Raw genomic sequence first — 20373 nt, 5'->3', positions numbered from 1 at the left:
ACAAAAAATGTTTCCATAAGTCCATTATGAAAAAAAGGTGAAAGGTGAAAATATCAAATTAGATCTCTCGTTCAACTCAAATTAAAACTCAGTTTACAAAAAAGACATAATAAAAAACAAACTTTTGCTTGTGGTTTTAGATGCTTCCTTGGGAGAACCAGTGACCATGACTTGACTTTTTTCTGAGATATCAGCAGTAGCCATATGCTACAGTTTCTAAAGATGCCGGAAAATGAAAAGAACCCACCATATTTAGACATAGCTGACAAAATATTGCCTGGGTTTTGCCCATTGCTTCTGCTGTAACTTACTTTCTATTTGCTAAGATCAGGTCGAAATCTTTCAGGGGGAACAGAACCTCCCCCAAAAAAGGATGCATTTAGTTTTGTTGTGCCGGATGAAAAAAAGGAATGGGTGATCAGCTGCAAATAAAATTGCATCTTGGTCACTTCGGCCATCTATAGTAGCAGCAGTTGAAGCAGCCGCTTCTGTTCCTTCTTCATTGATGTCAACAAAGCACTTATGAAAAATTTGGGACACACCCAGATTGCTTTTTGCAGACATCCCGGTGAAATCAGCTTTTTCTATGCTGAAGGCATCTGTTATTCCCATGTCGCTCAGCAGTGACTTCAGTTCATAGTGGATGGTTAATTGCATCTTAGGGAGATAAACATTTGCTTCAACTTCTTCCATATCTTCAGGGCTACTCCATTTGGAGAAGGCCTCATAAGTTAATTTGTTTTCCAGCTAGAATAATTTTGAGAAAGATACACAATGAAAATCAGATAATCATCACTCTGGAAAGGTCTCAGTCTGCATTTGCATGCTAAACACTGAATGCTTTCTGTTTAGGCTCATGTACTGATCCCTTGAGCTATGCAGCAATATATCCTGTTAGCATTTAGTGTAAAATCAAAGGATTACAAATGTCATCAGCAAAGTAATTTGTGTCTGCAGAAAAAAAATAGGGCTAAGAAAAAAATAAAGTACCCTTGGTTTATAAGTACCTTTGATTTATAATGTCCAGGGTATTTATAAATCAAATGAACAAGACTAATGAAGGGTACAGACTATCTTTGGACCAAGACCCACTGAATTTAAGCCATAACTTCAAGATGTAGTTCAAGAGTAGCACGTTTACTAGTTTTCCAAGATCATCTGAAGAAGCAAACTCTCATTAAATAAAACAAGAGATGGATCAGTATGTGAGGAATATTTGTAAGTGGTATTTCAGTTGTAGCTTATTTAAATCAAGAATAAAACTACCTGAACTTTCTCATTAGAACTACTTCTTTTTCTTGAAGAAATTATGTGTCATAAAAACCAAACACAATTATGTGTTATAAAAATACTACTTTGCAGGAGATTAGCTGGAATCTTTTCTGCAGAACATTCTTACAGTTTCGAGATTCACTGAACTTTGTTTCAAATATGGTGGAATCTATTTCTAAAAGATAGTGCTGCAACTATATTAAAATTCTTTGGTTCAGAAGGAGGGAGACTTTTGTCTGCTGCCAATGCCATCAAACTATGAGACTAAGTCATTTGCTCAGATCTTATATGGAGCCTAGTTATTCTGCAGTTTCACTCCTAGGAAATAAGTCATAATAAGTGTGTGTGTCCTGCTATATTGTGAATTTTATAGGGAATTATGCAAAATTTCCAGGCAATCTCAATGAATTCCTTCTTACCCTTTTTACTTGGGACAGAAAGCCTACTACTGCCTAGAAGACAGCAAACTTTTGTGAGGCGGTGAATGTGGCTGCAGGTTATGTGGTAACCAGCAAAAGTGGTAATCCATCTCTCTCAGTGCTTATAGCTTATAATGTCCATTGCTTTTACATTACTGTTTCTTTTACTACATTTTATTCTGTTGACTGGATGTTTAGTGCTTACTGGCTTGCCTTTGGCTGTACTATGGAATTCATTCATTCACAATTTCTAAATGGGATTATTTGACATTTGTACACTTAGAAGCTGTTTTTCAGCGAGTGTATGAATGGGGTAATGGTTAAATAATCAAACCATGTCGGTGGGAGCTAATCACAAATGCCTTTTCCAAAGAAATCAATAGCATATTTGCCATCCAGCAAGCAGCAGACCAGTGGTTAGGAGGACCCATGGAATAGGTCCCTGTGCATATGTCCAAGTAATTTATATGTTAGCCTGTAATAAGTATCTCCCATATAAAAGCTTTGTCATGTCAACTGTCCAAGGTCACTCAGCAGATTTCATAGAAGAGTGAGTAGGAATTTCAGTCTTTTTATCCCATTCTACTATGCCACACTGATTCTCCAACTGATTATATGAAATTTATTGGAGACCTGTATGGAGCATCCATATAGGTTCATCACATTTAGATATGAGAAATACTGATTTTCAGTGAAATACAGTGATTTGCAAATGCTCAAAAGACAGAATAATTTGTTTTTCAGCTAAAAAGTTCTTGGACTTTTGATGGATTAGATTTTTTTTTTCTTTTCTCCTCTTGGTTCTGCATCTCATACGGCAAGATAACTATGTGTGAAAATAATTTCCTCCTGCAAATGATGAAGGCTCATTTTCTGTTTAAATACAAATCTGGTATCTGACCAAACAGATTCATCAATTCTAAATGGTTCAGTAATTTCTGATACAGAATATGTCAAAGGGGAACATTAAAGACAACACAGTGAATATCATCCAAAAACATACTCCCCCTTTAATTTAAACAGTTTACCATTTCCAAGCCAGTGCTGTCATCACTGATGTCATCAGGAAGTAGTATAAACATGCTGAGGTCATTACCAACATACTTGAGCTCAAGAATCTGGGCCTGTACTTCATTTATGTACTTCCAGTTAAATTTGTCATGCTGGAACATCATCATTACTGGCCTACTTGTGTTCTGAAAAGAGATAGAGATATTTTATTATGAACCTTAAATGATATGAACTGGGGACTGGATGCTGACCACCAGCATCCTCTTTACTGCTTCCAGAGCTCCCAGAGTGAATGGGGCCAAAACATTTAGTGTTCTTTTGCAATGCTTGGAATATTCCCTAAATGTTTCCTGGTGCTACTTATTTTTGGAATACAGCCCTTGACACGTCACACAAAGCCTCCTGCTGCTTTTAAGCTGATGGGTAGCAGTGCAGCACAGATCATACAATCAGAGGAGAAAATGACTATAGTGATCTTCAAAGCCTTAATTTATTTTGTTTATTTACCATTACATAATTATTTACCTTGTCCAACCTGAAAGGTTGTTCCGTGGTGTCCTCTTTCTTAAAGGTGTTTGACCAGTTGCCTTTGAAGTATAGTACATTCACCAGGATCAGCTCGGTAAGAGGATTTATAGATCCCTCATTCAACAGGTTATGAATTTTACCTTATCACAGAAGGAGAGAAAAAATGTTTCTGCATCTTTATTCATCCAACAAAGTGTAAAGGTAGAAAAATATGCTAAGACAATCATTTAAGAAATGCAATTATACCTTTTCAATGTGAGTGTGATTGTCTGCCTCCTATTTTTATGACCCTACTTCTTTTCAGAGCTTCATTGTTCCAGTTGTAGCAATTTTTGCTGCCTAAAAGTATCCTGCTTTAAAACAACTTCACCTAGTTTTCTCATGTTGCAGGTTTACACTTAAAACTAGCAGCTCTTTTGAGTATCATTCAGGGGTGGAAGCATGAAGTATAAATTTAAGAAATGAATATCAGATCCTCCCTCAAGCATTTGGCCTATTCCCTCTGTCCAGATCCCCAAGCGAATTATAACCTAGTGCAGTTTCATATACTAGTTCCAGTTTATCCTTGCTTCATTTGCTCTACCTTTTGTCATCTTTCCAGGGTACAGATGCAGGTTGCAAGTTCTTTCTGGAGGAATAGCAACTTTTCCTGTATTACTTAGCAGAGTGACATATAAATAACAACATGAACTATGGCTTCATGGAAGAAAGAATAAAACAAGAATCATTGAATGGGGCTACAATAGTCCATAATCTTCAGATAATATTTGACATACAATATTTTATCAACTATTCTTCTGCATTCTTTCATCCAAGCTGATTAGCATACTGGTTGTGAATCCAAGCCTTTGAACGCTCACTTCTCCAGGCATCCATTGCAATACAGGAGGCGGAGAATGAGCAAATCGTACAAGTTGTACAAAGTTCTAGCAAAAGGCAAAAGATTTTCAAACATTAGTGGCCAATATAAAAAAGGAGCTAACACTATACCTTCTTGGATTTTATATTTATTGATTGTATTTTATAATAATTGCGATGTCGTTTTTAAGAGATTTTAATGTTTATATTTGGAGCCTGATTTTATTGTAAACTGCCCAGAGCCCCTCTTTTGGGGGAGATGGGTGGTAATTAAATTTGAATGAATGAATGAATAAATGAATAAATAAACAAATAAACATTATATACAATAGAAAGCTATCAAACAATAATGCATACATGTTGTAAAATACAGAAAAGAAGGCATAAAGGGAATCAACTTCTTTATAAATGACTGAGCAACTATTTGGACCTTACCTGCTGTCTGGTGTTCAACCCATGAATTGATCTCTTTTCTTGCTGCTTCTGCAGTTTCTTTGAAGTTTACTGTTTGTGGCTCTACATTATAGTATTTCTTCATTGATTCTGAGAATTCCTTAAAGGTAAAATGAAGTTTCATAGAAGATAGCAATATGTTCATGCTAAAGGCCCAAACTTTAACAATAAACAATTATTATTACACCCTCAGTACTAAAACAAAGGTGCTGCTCACTCTTTGAAAAGACACTGATCCATCTCCATATAGTTGATTGATACTTCTTAGCAGATATTTTTTTGTGGGTTGGTTGATTTCTTGATTAAGGGCTTGGAATCTTGAATGGATGTTACTTTGTGTTTTAGGGGAGGTCTGAAAGAAAGAAAAAAGGAATTTATTAACCCTCTTCATTCCATCTATTACACACATACACACACACACCCTCTATTGTAGGGTATTTATATCCTGCATGCTACCATAAATTTATTTCTAAATCTTTGCTACTAAATATCTAGTGGTTAAGGCACCAGGCTAGAAACCAGGAGATTGAGAGTTCTAGTCCTGCCTTAAGCATGAAAGCCAGCTGTGTGACCTTGGGCCAGTCACTCCCTCTCAGCCCAACCCACCTCACAGGGTTGTTGTTGTGGGGAAAATAGGAGGAGGAAGGAGTATTAAGTATGTTCGCCACCTTGAGTTATTTATAAAAATAATAAAGGCTGCATAGAAAATAAATAAATAAAATTGTAGTTGTGTGGTTTCTCATCTAACACATGCTTTTTGTCCTAACAGGAACCATGCTGAGACGAGGAATAAGTCTCTAGTGTTTTATTACTGTTACATTAGACAGAAAAATCCTAACAAACTGAAGAAGCGTGAGAAAACCCATACAGATAAACCCCAAAAGGCAAGGCGGGTCTGTTCTGTGTCTCTTTGAGTGGCTGCTTAACTCCTCACTACTACACCTGCGTTTTCACCCCTGGATAGGGGGCCCCTCCTCACCATCAGCGCTCATGACACTTTTTGTCCCTTTGAGTCTTTTCCCCCCCAAAATATTCAATCATATTTCTGTTATGTTTCCCAGTCGAGATGGATTCCCAGAATCCTTGGAACCTAAATGAATGTAACTAATGCAAAAGGCTAGTGGGAATAATGTTCTCCATAGGAACTTTATTAAATGTGGGACAAACTGGCTTTCATTAAATTTCTGATTAATAGATTGGAAAGAGTGGAAATAAAAAATAACTTTCTGCTCCCCTTCTGATTGCTGCATTTTTTTTTAAAAGCAAATTGCATTTTGAAGGGAAGGAAGAGGAGGGTAAGTTTCAGCACAACTGCCATGTGATTATGTACCCAGAGCAGTGTGGGAAAGTTAATACTTCTTTAACTTCCCACTTGGGCTTAAGCTAGACCACCTGTTTCTTCTGGGACTTACTCCAGAAAATCATGTCCACATATGATTCTATGATATGTAAGTTTCTACTAAATGATAAAGAAATTCTAATTAGTAACCACTAGGAGCAATTGGTGATTGTCCTTCTAACCTAAGAGTTTGTCTTTGAAACTAGTGGGACTTGATAAGCAGTAAATATATGTAGATTGTAGCTGCGTATGGTATAATTTCATTTAGCAAAGATTTCTGATTTAAGCAATTTGAAAAACTAACTAGAGATGTTATGAATGCTCTGTTACATTACAATAGACTAAATTCTTTCTGGGTGTAGCTTCACTCCTGCTTTTTTGTATTCATTTTTCTTTCATCTAATGGTTTTAATTTTAAGAAGTCAGTGCAAATGATGTAAACAAAACCTCATGCTTTTCCATTATTTTAAAATCATTTTAATAAAAATGAGTCAGATTGGGATAGGTTATAAGGTATTTTAAGTAAACATTCATGCAAGTTTCATACAACTGGGGTTTATTTTTAAGAAATCACCTTTTGAAGTGAGATGCATGAGTTTTTCAAAAGCTCCTCCATTTTGGAATATACTCGTGGGTGCCTCAGGGGATAGGCAGTCTCAGTTCCCTCAGCTTTATTAAAGTGAAACGCCTACAATGAAAGACATTAAAAACGTAACACCATTATCTTAACTGTATAGAAGTTATACATTCTCGCATCCACTACTTGTAAATCAAGAGGTAGTTTAAAACAATGATCACATTAGGTCAGAGGACATATCCTTTGATTTGGATATGTCCTGTCACTCTTGCTATATTAGAAAGAGGGGATGATAGCCATCCCAAACATATGAGGCCAAAAGACTTCAATTATTGCTATACATAGTACAGTTTCATCACCGCAGCATGACTCAGTTTTGCAAAGTGGCAGAAAAATCTCCTCTTTGATTAAATTGGCACAAAAGAACAGGCCTCTAAAGACCTGGATGAGAGGAATTCAGCTCAGCTCAGCTCTCTTTCTCTCTTGTCCATTATTGCTGTGTAGCTTGAATGTATGTCTTTTCCAGGTGGAGATGTTGATCCCTCAGTCTGATGAGATGATCCCTTCCTTGTTCACTGTGGCCCCAAGCACTACACCTTTTTCCTGCTTCAGTCAAATGTTACCAGTGACGGCATTATAGGAATCCAGTGGAGGGAGAGGCTCATCCTGTTTCGATGATGAATCCATACCCCCGCATGAACAGTCCTTTAATTTGTTGACTAACATGGATTCAAATTGGCAGAAACTCTTGCTGAGCCATTTATAAGTTTGAGTGATCATTTAATCAGCCAATCTGCTTATTATATTTATATTTACTTATTCATTTGATTTCTATATTATCATGTGAGATTTGCAGTCTATTGCTGGAATCTAATGAATTGTTTTGATACCTCTAGGAGACTCCAGCACCATATTGCAAGCTGGTTTGGAAACTTTGAAGATTTAGAGCTATTGTTTCAAGAACACAAAATCATGTTGTGTGGTTCTTGACATTTAAGATTTTATTATTCTATTAATTAGCCCCATTCATTGAATTTTAAATGTAAATCCAAACAATGTTTTTAATTTGTGGACCCACCCACCTTCTGATATTTTTCCTTCAATTCTCTTTTCTTGCCACAAAACTTTCTTAAAGAAAATAAGATAGGATTAGCTACCCAGCACCTTTTGAATGGTGGTGGAGAAGCCATCCATCTGAAGACATTCTATGCCACTATTCAAGCATTCATTATCCAGAGTGTCGGACATATCTAAATTTGGGCTTCTTTAACTATTCTACAGTTGTGTTGCTACAATGGAATCTCAGGAGTTAGGAGGTGAGGCAAGTAAAGATTCCCCTTCTCATGAGAATACAAACCACTCATTCAAAGAGGAGGCAGTGATACATTATTGTTTCTGAAGTGGCATTCACTGTTTTGAGATGGCAATTCCATGTCTACAGATACAGAACTATCAGTACAGGGGTATATCAAACTTCCTTGCTTGGAAACTCCCACTTAGAGCATCTTGTGATCAGTCAGACTTGCGTCATCTTGTTTGGAAGACCTTATTCTCACTCAAGAACTTGGTCCTTCCAACAGCACCACCAGCAGCCTCTCTTTCTTGTGTCAGCAGCCATAGATATACAGTTGAACCTCATTATTCACTGATCCCGTTTTCAAATTTGCCTACTCGTTAAAATTTATTTGTAACCACCAAATCAATACTTGGGGTGCTTTTGCAGTCATTTGCAGACACCCAGAGCAACAAAAAAATTGAGTCACCCAACACACACATTCCCAGCTGAGGTTTCAGTATTCGCTAATTCAGTGTTTGTGGCCACTTTATAGAACATAACTATTGCAAATAATGAGAATCCTCTGTACATGTGTCTCCCCCAATCTGGTAGTTTCCAGATGTATTTGGTCTACAAACCTAGATCTACCAGTCAACATGCTGACTGCAAATTGTGGTTGTTGCACATCTGCAGAGCAGCACATTGGGAAGAACAGAATACATAGCAGAACCAGAATTCTTTTCAAACCTCTAAGTTATGATTAAGTCAAAACTTACCTCTGTTATCTGCTGTGCAGTGTGGCCTTTGGCCCCAAGGTAGAGAGTGGCCATAAGCGATGAAATACTCCATGGTGAAAACAGTACATTTTTGTTGCTTTGATTCTTGCATAAATGTTTGAAAAAATCAACGGCAAAGCTAGTGTTTGCTGCACTCAGTGCCTCCATCACCATTTAAACCTAGTATATAAAAAAGAAAAATGCATTCAGGTCTACATGTAAGATCCCTGGAGACCACACAAGCCCTATGAGGAAACACTGAGAACTTCTGATAAACAGACATGAACACAAAATTTCCGGAATGATATCTCATTTGGTCCACAAAACTGTCTCTATGGCTGTATGGTTTTGGAGCATTGATTAAGCTCTACCATTGAGGAATTATTTCTTAGATTAGTTGCTGGAGATGCCTCTAGGCTTGAAAATGGGTGATAACTAGTCAGTAGTTAAATGGCACTTGGCAAGCAGCCCAAACCTTCTGCAGCCTTGGGAATCAAGGTTTTTTCCCCCCTTTCTCTCATGCTACTGCACCAGTGAGAACAGGAAGTGTGTTTATCCTTTGTTGGTGGATTGGAGAGGCCTCCCTCCCACCTCCCAGCTGGTATTAATTAGCTCCTGAAATTATTTGCAAACTGCAGGTTGGTGAAATCAAAGGGAAGAGAAGTGGTCCAGGCTGAATGTGCTTTGGGAAGAGTTTGCAAGTTCAATGGTTGTGGTAAGATAAGGCCCATTAGATGCTAGTGGTGGATGGATAGATGGATCTGAGTAAACCCTTATTATACTATGACTGGTTGGTTCTAGCTGAAGACGTTAAAATATGAAAATCATGTGTTTGACTGGTTCTGAACTATATCGTGTGGTGCATGATTTTTAATTAGCATAATATCGAACATTCTACCATTCCGGAATTCACATAGTGTACAAATGCATCTCCCAAGTGGTATCAAGGAAGATTAGGAATTTTTCTTCATTACATGAAACCTATCTGCAGTAAAAACTGGAACATTGCTTCCCAAAGTTTTGCTTAGTCAGGCACTGGGGTTTTTTAACCAGGAAATCCACTTTACTCTGGGTCCATGTATTGTCGTAATTCATGATGCATTTTACCAAATGTTAGTGTACCAGCATTCTCCTAACTGAACAGCTTTGAAATTTTTAAAGCAGGCCCTCACAAATGATTGTCAGGGGGTTAGGCCTTGTTTATTAATACAATGGTTGCCATAGTGACACCCCATCAACAATGGGGGTGTGTATCAACCACGACATCTCTTTCTTTTCTACCTTGGCAACTGGATAAATTTCCAGACAAAGCAGTGGGCTGCATCTACTAACAGACTTATTTTCTAACAATAGTGATTTATTGCAAATCAAATCAAATTTATTGTTATAACCAAAAATTGGTAATCCTAAAAGAAGTTAAATGAGGATAATTAGATTAGATTTGTTTTGTTTTTATACCACTCTTTCTTCTAATAGGTTCTTTCAAATCATCTGCTATGTAGTGCTAGGAGCTGGTTTTGTATTTCGCTGCATGTCAGCTCAACTCTCTTTTTTTTATAAAATTAAAATTGGGAGGCGTCAGGCTTTCATTATGCTCTTTGCCATGTTGTTTACCTCTGCCTTAATGTCAGTCCCGCTAGGTAGACCAGGCCAAGAAATCAATTCCACAAGAGGCTAAAACTGCTTTAATTGAGATTGGCTATAGTAATAGAACCTTGTAAGTCTGATTGTGTTGTACCTCTTCCCCTTCTTATAGTTTAGTGAATTAGGGAGATGTTTGAACCACTTCTGAATGTTTCCTGGACCTTCTGGACTTAAAACGTATTTTACCCCTTGTTTCCTTGGCAACAGAGCTTGTGTATCTCCATAAAGGTCATTTTCCACACTCTCTATACTTACATTGTCAGGGGAATAGGGAGGAACACCTATAGAAAAGTCCCCCTGTTACTGAGCTTGACTCTTAGGGACTGCACATCTATGCCCATGTTGACTGGTATATTTGCTCTAAGGTGCAGATTAATGGTCTAAGGCCTATTTCCAAGGCGTATTTCTGTTCTTTTTGTGCCAGCAAAAGATAATGCTGACACCACATCTGGCCATTACTGCCTTAAAATTGTTCCTTTATACATGTCATATAATACAGAGGGGTGACCACAGGGAATTTTATCCTGCATGCTAGCTCTTTTTGTGTGAATGGACAAGAGAAGAATTGCTTATTATAAACTTCCAGTAAGCTTAACATAATATTTATATATTCAGTCACTTATACATTTAAACATTTGTTCTTTTGATCCTACCACTCAATAATTCTGAGGACATTTCTCCTCTTTCAAATATTTACAGAGACAATAGAAAGTTGCCCTAGCTCTCCAATGAATCATTCCTTGTGACATAGATCCCTAAGAATTGTGCTTCTGGATTGTCATGCCTTGGAAAAGTGATGTCATAGATTTGTGTTTTGGCTGATTCTGTCTGCTATGATTTACCTCTCCATGCTCAAGAAGCTGTCAAGTCTAGTCTTGCCTTCCATCCATTCCATAGTCTCACAGTTTCACTAATTAGTTTAGCTTAGTTCCACCCTGCTATGCCACCGACGTACCATATTTACTCTGCCCAACCTTTCACAAACTACCTGAAGTTTTACTAGTTTGCTGATAGACAGAAACACCTTCATAAGCTAACTGCAAGAAGGGAGTCTCAGTGTCCTGACTTAAGCAAAAAATCATGCTGAGACAAGAAATTTGTCTCCAGTGTTTATTAACTGCTATAGTAGACAGAAAATCCTACCAAACTGAAAGAGCCAGGGAAACCCAGACGGATAAACCCCAAAACTCAAGGCAGGTCTGCTCTGAGTTTCTTTGAAGGACAGTTCAAAGCCTCTAAACTATGCATGCATTTCCCTCCCTGGATAGGGGCTCCCTCCTGCTCACCATTGGTACTCATAACACTCAGTATGTTGAGTTGTAAATACTTATTTATGATCCAATTCAGAACAATTTATTTTTTTATTTCCTTCGCATATGTCCACCCATCTAAGAGGCTGATCATTTTACATCTGAATCTCCCTCTTTAATCACTTCAGATCTAAGCAATATAATGATTGGCCCAAAGCCAAATACATAGTATTACTTAGTTTCTGCAGTAAAATCTCCATATATACCTTCAGACATACAATTTTTACTTTTCCAACATTTACACATTTATTTTTATGATTTAGTAATCACCCCAGCTAATTAATAAAATATTATAGTGTTTATGCTACCTTTTTACTATGTTTATAACAATAAAACAATAACCATAAAACCAACCATTCTAGCTGTCAGATTCCCTGATTTAAGGTTTCGCAGAAACCCTTATCAGGACATCTCCCATTGTGTTGTCCTCACAGGTTGCTGGATGAGAAGGAGGTGGAAGGGGGGTTGTGAAACTCGAATGTAAGATTGTTTTGGCTATAAGCACATCAAGGACGGGAGGTTGAGATACGGTAGAAATGCCATCTGGTTGGGAGGGGGAGTGACACGTTTTGTGGGAAAGGGAACTAGCTAAGGAAATGTAGTTTAAAGTAGGTTTTGGCGGGAAGTCTTTATTCGCAGCTTGCCTTCTGTACCTTTCATTACGCTTCAATAAACCAGTTCAAAGAACTCCGGTTTCTTGACTGTGTGTGTGAATGCCTGAATGAGCAGGTGCTGACATTAAGCTGCGAATCCATAAGTCGGAAACTCTTCCTGAGATTGCAATCAGCTGAGAGTTAACGAACCATGCCTAAGCACGTGAAGTCCCAGGTGAAGCAGCCATCGCCTCTGCCATCCTCAGAGAGAACCATGCTGTATGCTAAAGTGACAGAAGAAAAAATTGAGATGGAGGAGAGTTCGGGGAGCGGAGACAGCGAGTGTGAGGTGGAAACCCAGCTCAACCAGAAAGAGTTGGAAAGTGCCCTCCACTCTTTAAATTTTGTAACAGAACCCTGGACACCGAGCATTATTATTGAAGAACCACAGGCAGCACCTACCCAGGTTGGTGCCAGGGAAGTCAAGGCAGGACCTCCCCCCCACCGTGGATGCGCAAATAGTAGTGCGAAGCCCGGGATCGCAAGGAACCATTCCCAATCTTAATGGAATTCCTCAGAACATCCGCAATCTGGAAGCTAGAATGTCTGCCATGGAAGTGGTCTTACAGCAGGTATCAAGAACTCTGGAGACCATGGCATATTCATTGGCAGAAATCTCGACTCAGCTGTCGAGAGCAGAGTCACCAATCAGGCGAGGGAGATGACGTACCCTACCCCCAACCAGAGATTTCGAATCGCCCGTGAGACGCAGGTGGAACGGAGCCCACCAGGAAATCCTAGGAGATGGAGAAAGAGTGCTAGCTGGCGGGGCAACCCAGGGCGCAGCCCCAAAGGACATCCAAGTCAAGTTTGATGGCAACCCAAGGCAGTTGGTGTTTTTCCTGACCACTGTTTCCATATACATGAGAGAGTATGGCTCATCATTCCCCACAGAGTACAAGAAAGTTAGCCAAGTGGGTGCCAGGCTCAGGGGGTCAGCTGCTGAGTGGTTTGTGCAGTTGCATGACTGAGTGCCCCAGTACTGGGTAACCTGCAGCAATTCATGAAAGCCCTGAGGGACCGATTCAAGGACCCACTGGATAAGATGAGAGCAAAAACCGGAATCCAACAGCTTAGGCAAGGGGGTCGGACTGTGGCAGAGTATGCCATGGAGTTCAAAACCCTTGCTGGAAAAGTTCTGGACTGGTCTGAAACCACTAAGATAGACTACTTTAAGGGGGGATTGCAACCAGAAATCCTTAGATGGGCGCTCTGCCAAGGAGACCCCCCCACTTTGAAAGATTGGATCTGCCTTGCAGGTGAGGTTGAGAACACCCAGTACCAGTTCCGCAGGCAGCTTCGGGCTCAAGCGATGGGAAGAAATACAGTAGCGCCAAGTCAATTTCCCTTTGCCCAGCAAAGACCTTTCTGTGAGAGGGAGGATCGCAAAGACAAGATTGGAAAGAAAGGCACCTGTTTCAAGTGTGGGAAGGACACACACACAGCAGCAGAATGCCCAGATGCCATGAAAGGAGCAACTAAACCAACCAAAACCCCACTGCCCTGATGCAAGGCAGCAGCTGCAAGTGCCCTGGATCGAAAAGACCCTGACTGGGAACCTCAACCGGACTCCGGAGAAGATTCCAACCAAGAAGTCTTGGAGCCGGCGGGAAACAAGTTTCACCTGTTCTAAATCGCGCCCGTGAGCAGGTGGCAACTCCAGGGCGCAGCGGACCCTCTTCCAACGATGACAAAGAAAACCCTTTGGTGAGTGATGATTGTCCCACCTTAAGGGTGAAAGTAGAGTTGAAAAACTTGCGAACCAGACACAAAGCTATTTTGACTGCAATGGTTGACTCAGGGTGCACCAAATGTTTAATACACCCTGCCCTCCTTGACACTCTGAGTCTGAAAACCAAAAGACTAAAAAATCCTATTATTTTCACACAAATGGATGGATCTGTTGCCCAAGGGGGCCCCATGGAATTTAGGACAGAGACATTAGCCATGTGGCTGGGGGGGGGGGAATAAGGAAACCTTGCAGTTCATTGTGGCCCCTATTGCCAACTACTCCATCATACTGGGGCTCCCATGGCTAAAAAGCAGAAAGCCACAGATCAATTGGGGCTCAGGTACTTTATTATTCAAAACTGCAGTTGGTAATTTTTTTTCACTACTCCAACCATGGGAGGAGGTGGCTGGAACCCTTCTTGCCCTCCCCACCTCACCTGAAGTTTTGCCACAATCTGGCATTCCATCTGAATATGCAGACTTTACTGATGCCTTCGATGAGAAGGAGTGCGATCTTTTGCCTCCTCATAGAAAGACTGACTGTGCCATTGAAATAGACCCAAAGGCTAAACTACTAAAGCCCAAAATGTATGCCATGTCAGAGACTGAAAAAAATGTCCTCAGGGAATTCATTGACAAAAGCTTACAGTGTGGATTCATTGAACCTACTAATTCACCTTTGGCTGCCCCTGTACTTTTCCAGGCAAAAAAAGATGGCTCTTTAAGACTTTGTATGGATTACCATGGAATAAATGCCATCTCAATTACAAATCAATACCCCCTCCCCCTAATGAAAGACATGCTCTCACACCTATCCAAAGGGAAGGTATTCACGAAACTTGACCTCAGGGAAGCCTATTTCCAAATTTGCATTCGGGAGGGGGATGAATGGAAAACAGCATTTAACTGCCCTCTTGGTTCCTATCAATATAAAGTTCTTCCCTTTGGGTTGGCAGGGGCTCCTGGTGTCTTTATGCAGTATATTAATGAAGTTCTTCATGACCATTTGTACAAGGGGGCCATGGTTTACCTAGACGACATTTTGATTTATTCTGACAATCTCAAAGACCATGTTAAACTTGTGAAAAATGTTTTATCTAAACTGAGGAATGCTAAACTCTATGCCAAACTTTCTAAATGTGAGTTCCGTAAGTCACAACTGAACTATTTGGGCTACTGTATATCCTCAAAAGGGTAGAAATGGATCCTGCAAAGGTCCAAGACATTATGGGTTGGGAACCCCCATGCAAACACCGCCAACTTCAAAGTTTTCTCGGTTTCGCCAACTACTGCCGAAATTTTATCCCCCAATTTTGCTCAAATTGCTTTACCTCTCACTAATTTATTAAAAACCAAGGGGAGGGGGGAAACCCGAAAAGTTACCTCCCCTGGAGCTAAACTTACATGGACTTCTGCCTGTCAGGCAGCTTTTGACAATTTGAAACTGCTTTTTACCCATGAACCTATTCTTGCCCACCCTGACCCAGCTCAGCCTTTCATTGTGCAAACTGATGCTTCTGATTCAGCTCTTGGTGCTGTGCTTTTACAAAAAGATGACACAGGTTTTCCTCATCCCTGTGCTTATCTTTCACACAAATTTTCTGACACGGAGCATAATTGGCCAATTTGGGAAAAAGAGGCTTTTGCTGTCAAAACTGCTCTTACACACTGGAGGCATCTCTTGGAGGGCTCACTTTCTCCTTCTGAGGTTTGGACTGATCATAAAAACCTCCAAGCCTTGCAAACACCCAGAAAATTGAATGGGAAACAAATTAGCTGGGCTCAGTTTTTTAACCATTTTAATTTTACCCTTAATTTCCTTCCCAGCAAAAAGAACTTTTTGGCTGATGCACTTTCTCGCCTCCCTCAATATCATACAGCACAAACACAAGTCATAGACACTATTTTTTCTAAGCAGCAGCTTGGAATGGCATGTGTAACGTGCAAAAAAGCAGCAGCTGGGAAAGTGAAAGTTCAGTCTGACTTAAAAGAGGAACTGCTTCAGGCGCTGCCTAACAATCCCTGGCTACAATGTAAGAAGGCTCAATTAACTGAAATTGACAACATCTGGTACTCTAATGGCAGACTCTACATTCCTGAGTCTCTTCACAAAACTGTTTTGCAGTGCTCCCATGATAGTAAATCTGCAGGTCATTTTGCTTTTACCAAAACCTTGCACTTGATCAGGCACCAATTTTGGTGGCCCTCCCTTTGAGCTGATGTGCAATCTTACATCACATCATGCCATGTCTGTGCCCAAGCAAAGAGGAAGGGGGCGAAACCACAAGGACTGCTCCAACCGATAGCCTCCCCACAGGCTCCCTGAAGGAGATAGCCATGGATTTCATTGTGGATTTACCTGAGAGTAAGAATAAGACTGTGATTTGGACTGTCATTGACTTGTTTTCTAAACAAGCCCATTTTATACCCTGCACTAAAATTCCAACAGCTCAGCAATTAGCCAAACTCTTTCTCACGCACATCTACAAAATCCACGGGTGTCCCACGCGTGTAATTTCTGATAGAAGCGTCCACTTTATTTCTAAATTTTGGCGCTCATTTTTAAAATTGGGGTCCAACAATCTCTCATCTCATATCATCCTGCCACTGACGGGGCGACTGAACAAGCTCAATCTACTCTAGAGCAATTCCTCCGCTGTTACATTAGTTTTCAACAAGACGATTGGGTGGACCTTCTCCTTTTTGCTGAGGTTGCATATAATAATGCTGTTCATCACAGCACTGGCTTTTCTCCTTTCCGCATTGTCTACGGTCAGGACTTTGTTCCTATCCCTGAGCTCCAGCTGCAGCCCTTGCCTGACTCTTCTGTGGCTGACTGGGCTGCTCAGATCTCCACCAATTGGCCTGTCATCCGCCAGGCGCTTGATCACACTCATGAAACTCAGAAGAAGTTTGCTGACCATCACAGATGCCCTGAGTGGGATTTTAAAGTAGGAGAGCTCGTTTACCTTTCCACCAAATTCTTCCGCTCCCAACAACCTTCAAAGAAGCTTGCTCCTCAATTTGTTGGACCATTTCCCATTACTAAGATTATTAACTCTGTGACTGTTCAATTGCAATTACCCCCCACCCTAAAAAGATTTCACCCTGTTTTTCATTGCAGCTTGCTTAAACCTGCACCGGTACACTCTAAGTGGCATAAGCCTGCATTGACCTCTCCACCCATCATGGTTGACGGCCACCAACATTTCGAAGTTAAAGACATTCGAACTCTTGGTTCTTTCATAAAACTGTGCAGTATTTTGTTCAATGGAAACATTTTCCAGATCCTGAGTGGCTTAATGCATGTCATTTTAATGCTCCTATATTAACCAGGAAGTTTCATGCTAAATATCCTTCTAAGCCTTCTCCTGCCTAGTCTATTGTTGCATTTCATTTTATTCATTATTGCTTTCTTATATTTTTTTATCATTTATAGTTCAATTTTAGTGTGTTTTGGGGGGACAGTATGTCAGATTCCCTGATTAAAGGTTTCACAGAAACCCTTATCAGGACATCTCCCCTTGTGTTGTTCTCACAGGTTGCTGGATGAGAAGGAGGTGGAAGGGGGTTTGCGAAGCTGGAATGTAAGATTGTTTTGGCTATAAGCACATCAAGGATGGGAGGTTGAGATATGGTAGAAATGCCAACTGGTTGGGAGGGGGAGTGACACGTTTCGTGGGAAAGGGAACTAGCTAAGGGAATGTAGTTTTGGTGGGAAGTCTTTATTCGCAGCTTGCCTTCTGTACCGTTCATTACGCTTCAACAAACCAGTTCAAAGAACTCCGGTTTCTTGACTGTGTGTGTGAATGCCTGAATGAGCAGGTGCTGACACTAGCTCTGATAGCTGTACAGTATGTAGTAAACTTCCATAAACTTTCTGAAATAGACTAGTCTTCATTATCCTTTGGAAGATCACAAGAGAAGTGATCATTCTTGCCTTGTGGGGTTCTAAAGGAGAGGAGATCCCTTCCCATCATTCCTCACAATAGCTGGGATCCTTCAGCAGGCACTCTCTGATGATCACTTAGATAGCAGGACCTGAGCTCTATAGAGCTTTATTGCACTTAGGAAAACAGGACTGTCACTAAGAATGCAGACCATTGCATTTTGGACCAGCTGAAGTTTCTGGGTAGCATTCAGGGGCAGACCCACATAAAGCAAATTACAGAGACTCATTTGCAACTAGGGCATGGCTGATTGTCTTCACTGCCTCCTGTTCCAGGTGAGGCTGCAACTGGTGAAGCCATCAGAGCTGGGCAAAGACTCCCTGGCCACAGCTTTCACCTGTTCTTCCAATGGGAGCTGTTAGTCCAGGAAGACTCCCAGGTTAGAACACAACCTCATCAAGAACCATAGCTGGTATTCTTTTGGAATCAGTAGACTTGGAATTCACAATCACTCCCTCTTGCAAGGGTTGAGCCTGAGCATCTTTCTCCCTATCCAACACTTTAACTTATCCAATGCTTCTACTTATCTGGTGTGGAGAGAGGTAGCTAGCACCTTCAGCATATTGCTGATACCTCATCCCGAACCAGAAGATGACCTCTCTCAGCAGCTTCATGTAGTTGTCAAATAGAACTGAAGAGAATAAGCCCTGAGGCACCCATTAATGGCAAATCGAAGGTCCAGACCCTTTCTCTCTGTTACCATGGACTGAACCTTCCTATTCAAGTAGGAACAGAACCATCATAAAACTGTGCCTCCAACTCCAAGCCCTTGCAAGTCTCCCAGAAGGATGCTGTGATTAACAGTAAAAAAGACTGCTGAGATGTCTAACAGAATAAGGATGGTTATGCTCCATTTACCCAAGCCCCACCACAAGACACCCATAAGAATGTTCACTGTGGCTTCACTTCAAGGCCAGGTCTGAATCCAGATTGCCAAGAGCCCATGTAATCTGTGTCCAGAATTTGTTGCCTACTACATTTTCAACAATTGTCCCCAAAAGAGACGTTTGGAGATAGAACAGTAACTGTCAAGTAAAACTGGATGCAGGCTTCTTGAGCATGGGAGTGGACCAGTGCCTCTTTCAAAGCTGCTAGAACTGCCCCTCCCTCAAAGAGGCATTGATTGCCACCTGATTCCAACTTCCTGTCTCTTCCTTGGACACTTTAATCAGCCAGGTGGAGCAGGGGTTCAGTGCAGAACTGATTTTACAAAGAACCCTGTTCACTTCGTCAAGACCCACAAAAATCTCCCAGGTAATGTTACACAGTCATCTCTCATCGGATTCCATCTACTTGGCTTTCAGCTTGAAGTGAATGTGAATAATATTATTCACAAATCCAGACAGTTGCAACTTACATTAATGAGGTGTTCCACTCTGTCCTTTCCTAAAAGAATTTGGGATATTCTTAGTAATGCAGCTGGCTGAGATTTTGCAGATGCAAAAAGGGCCAAGAAATGAGAAACAAGCATGACTGGACACAGGAATTGGCTCAAATTTAAGCCTGCTCCATAATGATATGGGTGGAAAAGTAGGACCTACTTTTCCACCCATATCACTATGGAGCAGGCTTGAATTTAAGCCAGTTCCTGTGTCCAGTCATGCTTGTTTCTCATTTTCCACTATTACTGCAGAAGTCTCTTCACTTAGTCCCTTTCATCCAGCAGAAAACCAAGGCATCATTGGAGGTTGGTGAGCAATGATAGGCATATCACAAGCAATCCTCTCTAGTGCTCTAGTTGCCTCTATATTCCAGAGGCTGGCTAGGCGTTCAACAGCCCTCCCCTCCAAATTCACAAATGCTATCTGCAAACCCTCTTGACCCCTCAGATACCTGAGATGGGCTATCCAAATTGGCCCATCCTCCCGGCAGAGGCTAGTGGCTCCAGTCAGCCCCATAGTCATGGGGAAGTGATCTGTTCAAGATAAGGGACAAATGGAAATGTACCCAAAACAAGAACTTAGCTCATCTGCTCCAAGGTAAGGGCAAGTCCAGTATGCAGCCAGCTCTGTAAGCTGCACCTGTGATGACCTGGGACAAGCCAACAGTGCAACAGTGGTCAGAGAGGGAAGGTCAAAATCATACCAGACATACGGCCTAGGCAAATCCATAACCACCCCTGCAATGGGATCAAGCAGATACTTCTATGCAGGATCGGCTGAGAGGACAGTGCAATAGTAGCATCCACAGCTTATCCCGCAGACCCCACCTCACAATTACAGCCTCATAACCACGGTGCACCTCAGCTTTCACAGCCTCATGGTACACAATTACATCTCCATCTCTACTCCCTTGGGGTTGGCACTGTTTACCACAGTGAGGGATATTTCTCCCTCTTTGCCAGATCTAATTTTAATGATACACACCAGATCTGACTACTGTTTTGACATATTTTTAAATGAGAGGGTTTTTTGAGATTCCTAGCACACTTTTCCTCAGCCCAGTATTACTGAGATGTGCTGGATAACATTTTAGCTCACATCAGTGGGCTCTTATTGATCAGATTACTGTAATGCACTCTATATGGAGCAGCCCTGGAAGCTTCAGCTGGTCCAGGATGCAGTGGTGTAGGCCAT

At 40.8% G+C, this 20373-nt stretch overlaps 1 protein-coding gene across 1 annotated transcript; it reads right to left on the bottom strand.

Moving 5' to 3' along the window:
* Positions 1-81: 81 nt before the first annotated feature.
* LOC134493955 (leukocyte elastase inhibitor-like) lies at positions 82-19789 on the bottom strand. The gene is made up of 8 exons (XM_063298805.1): positions 19631-19789; positions 8510-8689; positions 6455-6568; positions 4759-4893; positions 4524-4641; positions 3228-3370; positions 2720-2887; positions 82-747 (listed from the first exon to the last, which is right to left on the bottom strand). Exons 2-8 carry the CDS (start codon positions 8681-8683, stop codon positions 343-345), a joined length of 1257 nt encoding a protein of 418 aa, XP_063154875.1. The 5' UTR covers positions 8684-8689; positions 19631-19789; the 3' UTR covers positions 82-342.
* Between the last annotated feature and the right edge of the window lie 584 nt (positions 19790-20373).

The sequence above is a fragment of the Candoia aspera genome, chromosome 3, assembly GCF_035149785.1.
Source record: "Candoia aspera isolate rCanAsp1 chromosome 3, rCanAsp1.hap2, whole genome shotgun sequence".
NCBI lineage: Eukaryota > Metazoa > Chordata > Lepidosauria > Squamata > Boidae > Candoia > Candoia aspera.
The sequence above is the reverse complement of the archived record's forward strand: the minus strand, read 5'-3'. Positions and strand labels throughout refer to the sequence as shown.

What these genes read in the sequence shown, in the direction of transcription:
- LOC134493955 (XM_063298805.1), bottom strand. Translation starts at nt 8,683, where the DNA reads ATGGTGATGGAGGCACTGAGTGCAGCAAACACTAGCTTTGCCGTTGAT. An exon ending in GATCAGTGTCTTTTCAAAGA is followed by an intron (nt 4,642 to 4,758) that starts GTGAGCAGCACC and finishes TTTACCTTTAAG; the next exon opens with GAATTCTCAGAATCAATGAA. An exon ending in GGTTGAACACCAGACAGCAG is followed by an intron (nt 3,371 to 4,523) that starts GTAAGGTCCAAA and finishes TTCTGTGATAAG; the next exon opens with GTAAAATTCATAACCTGTTG.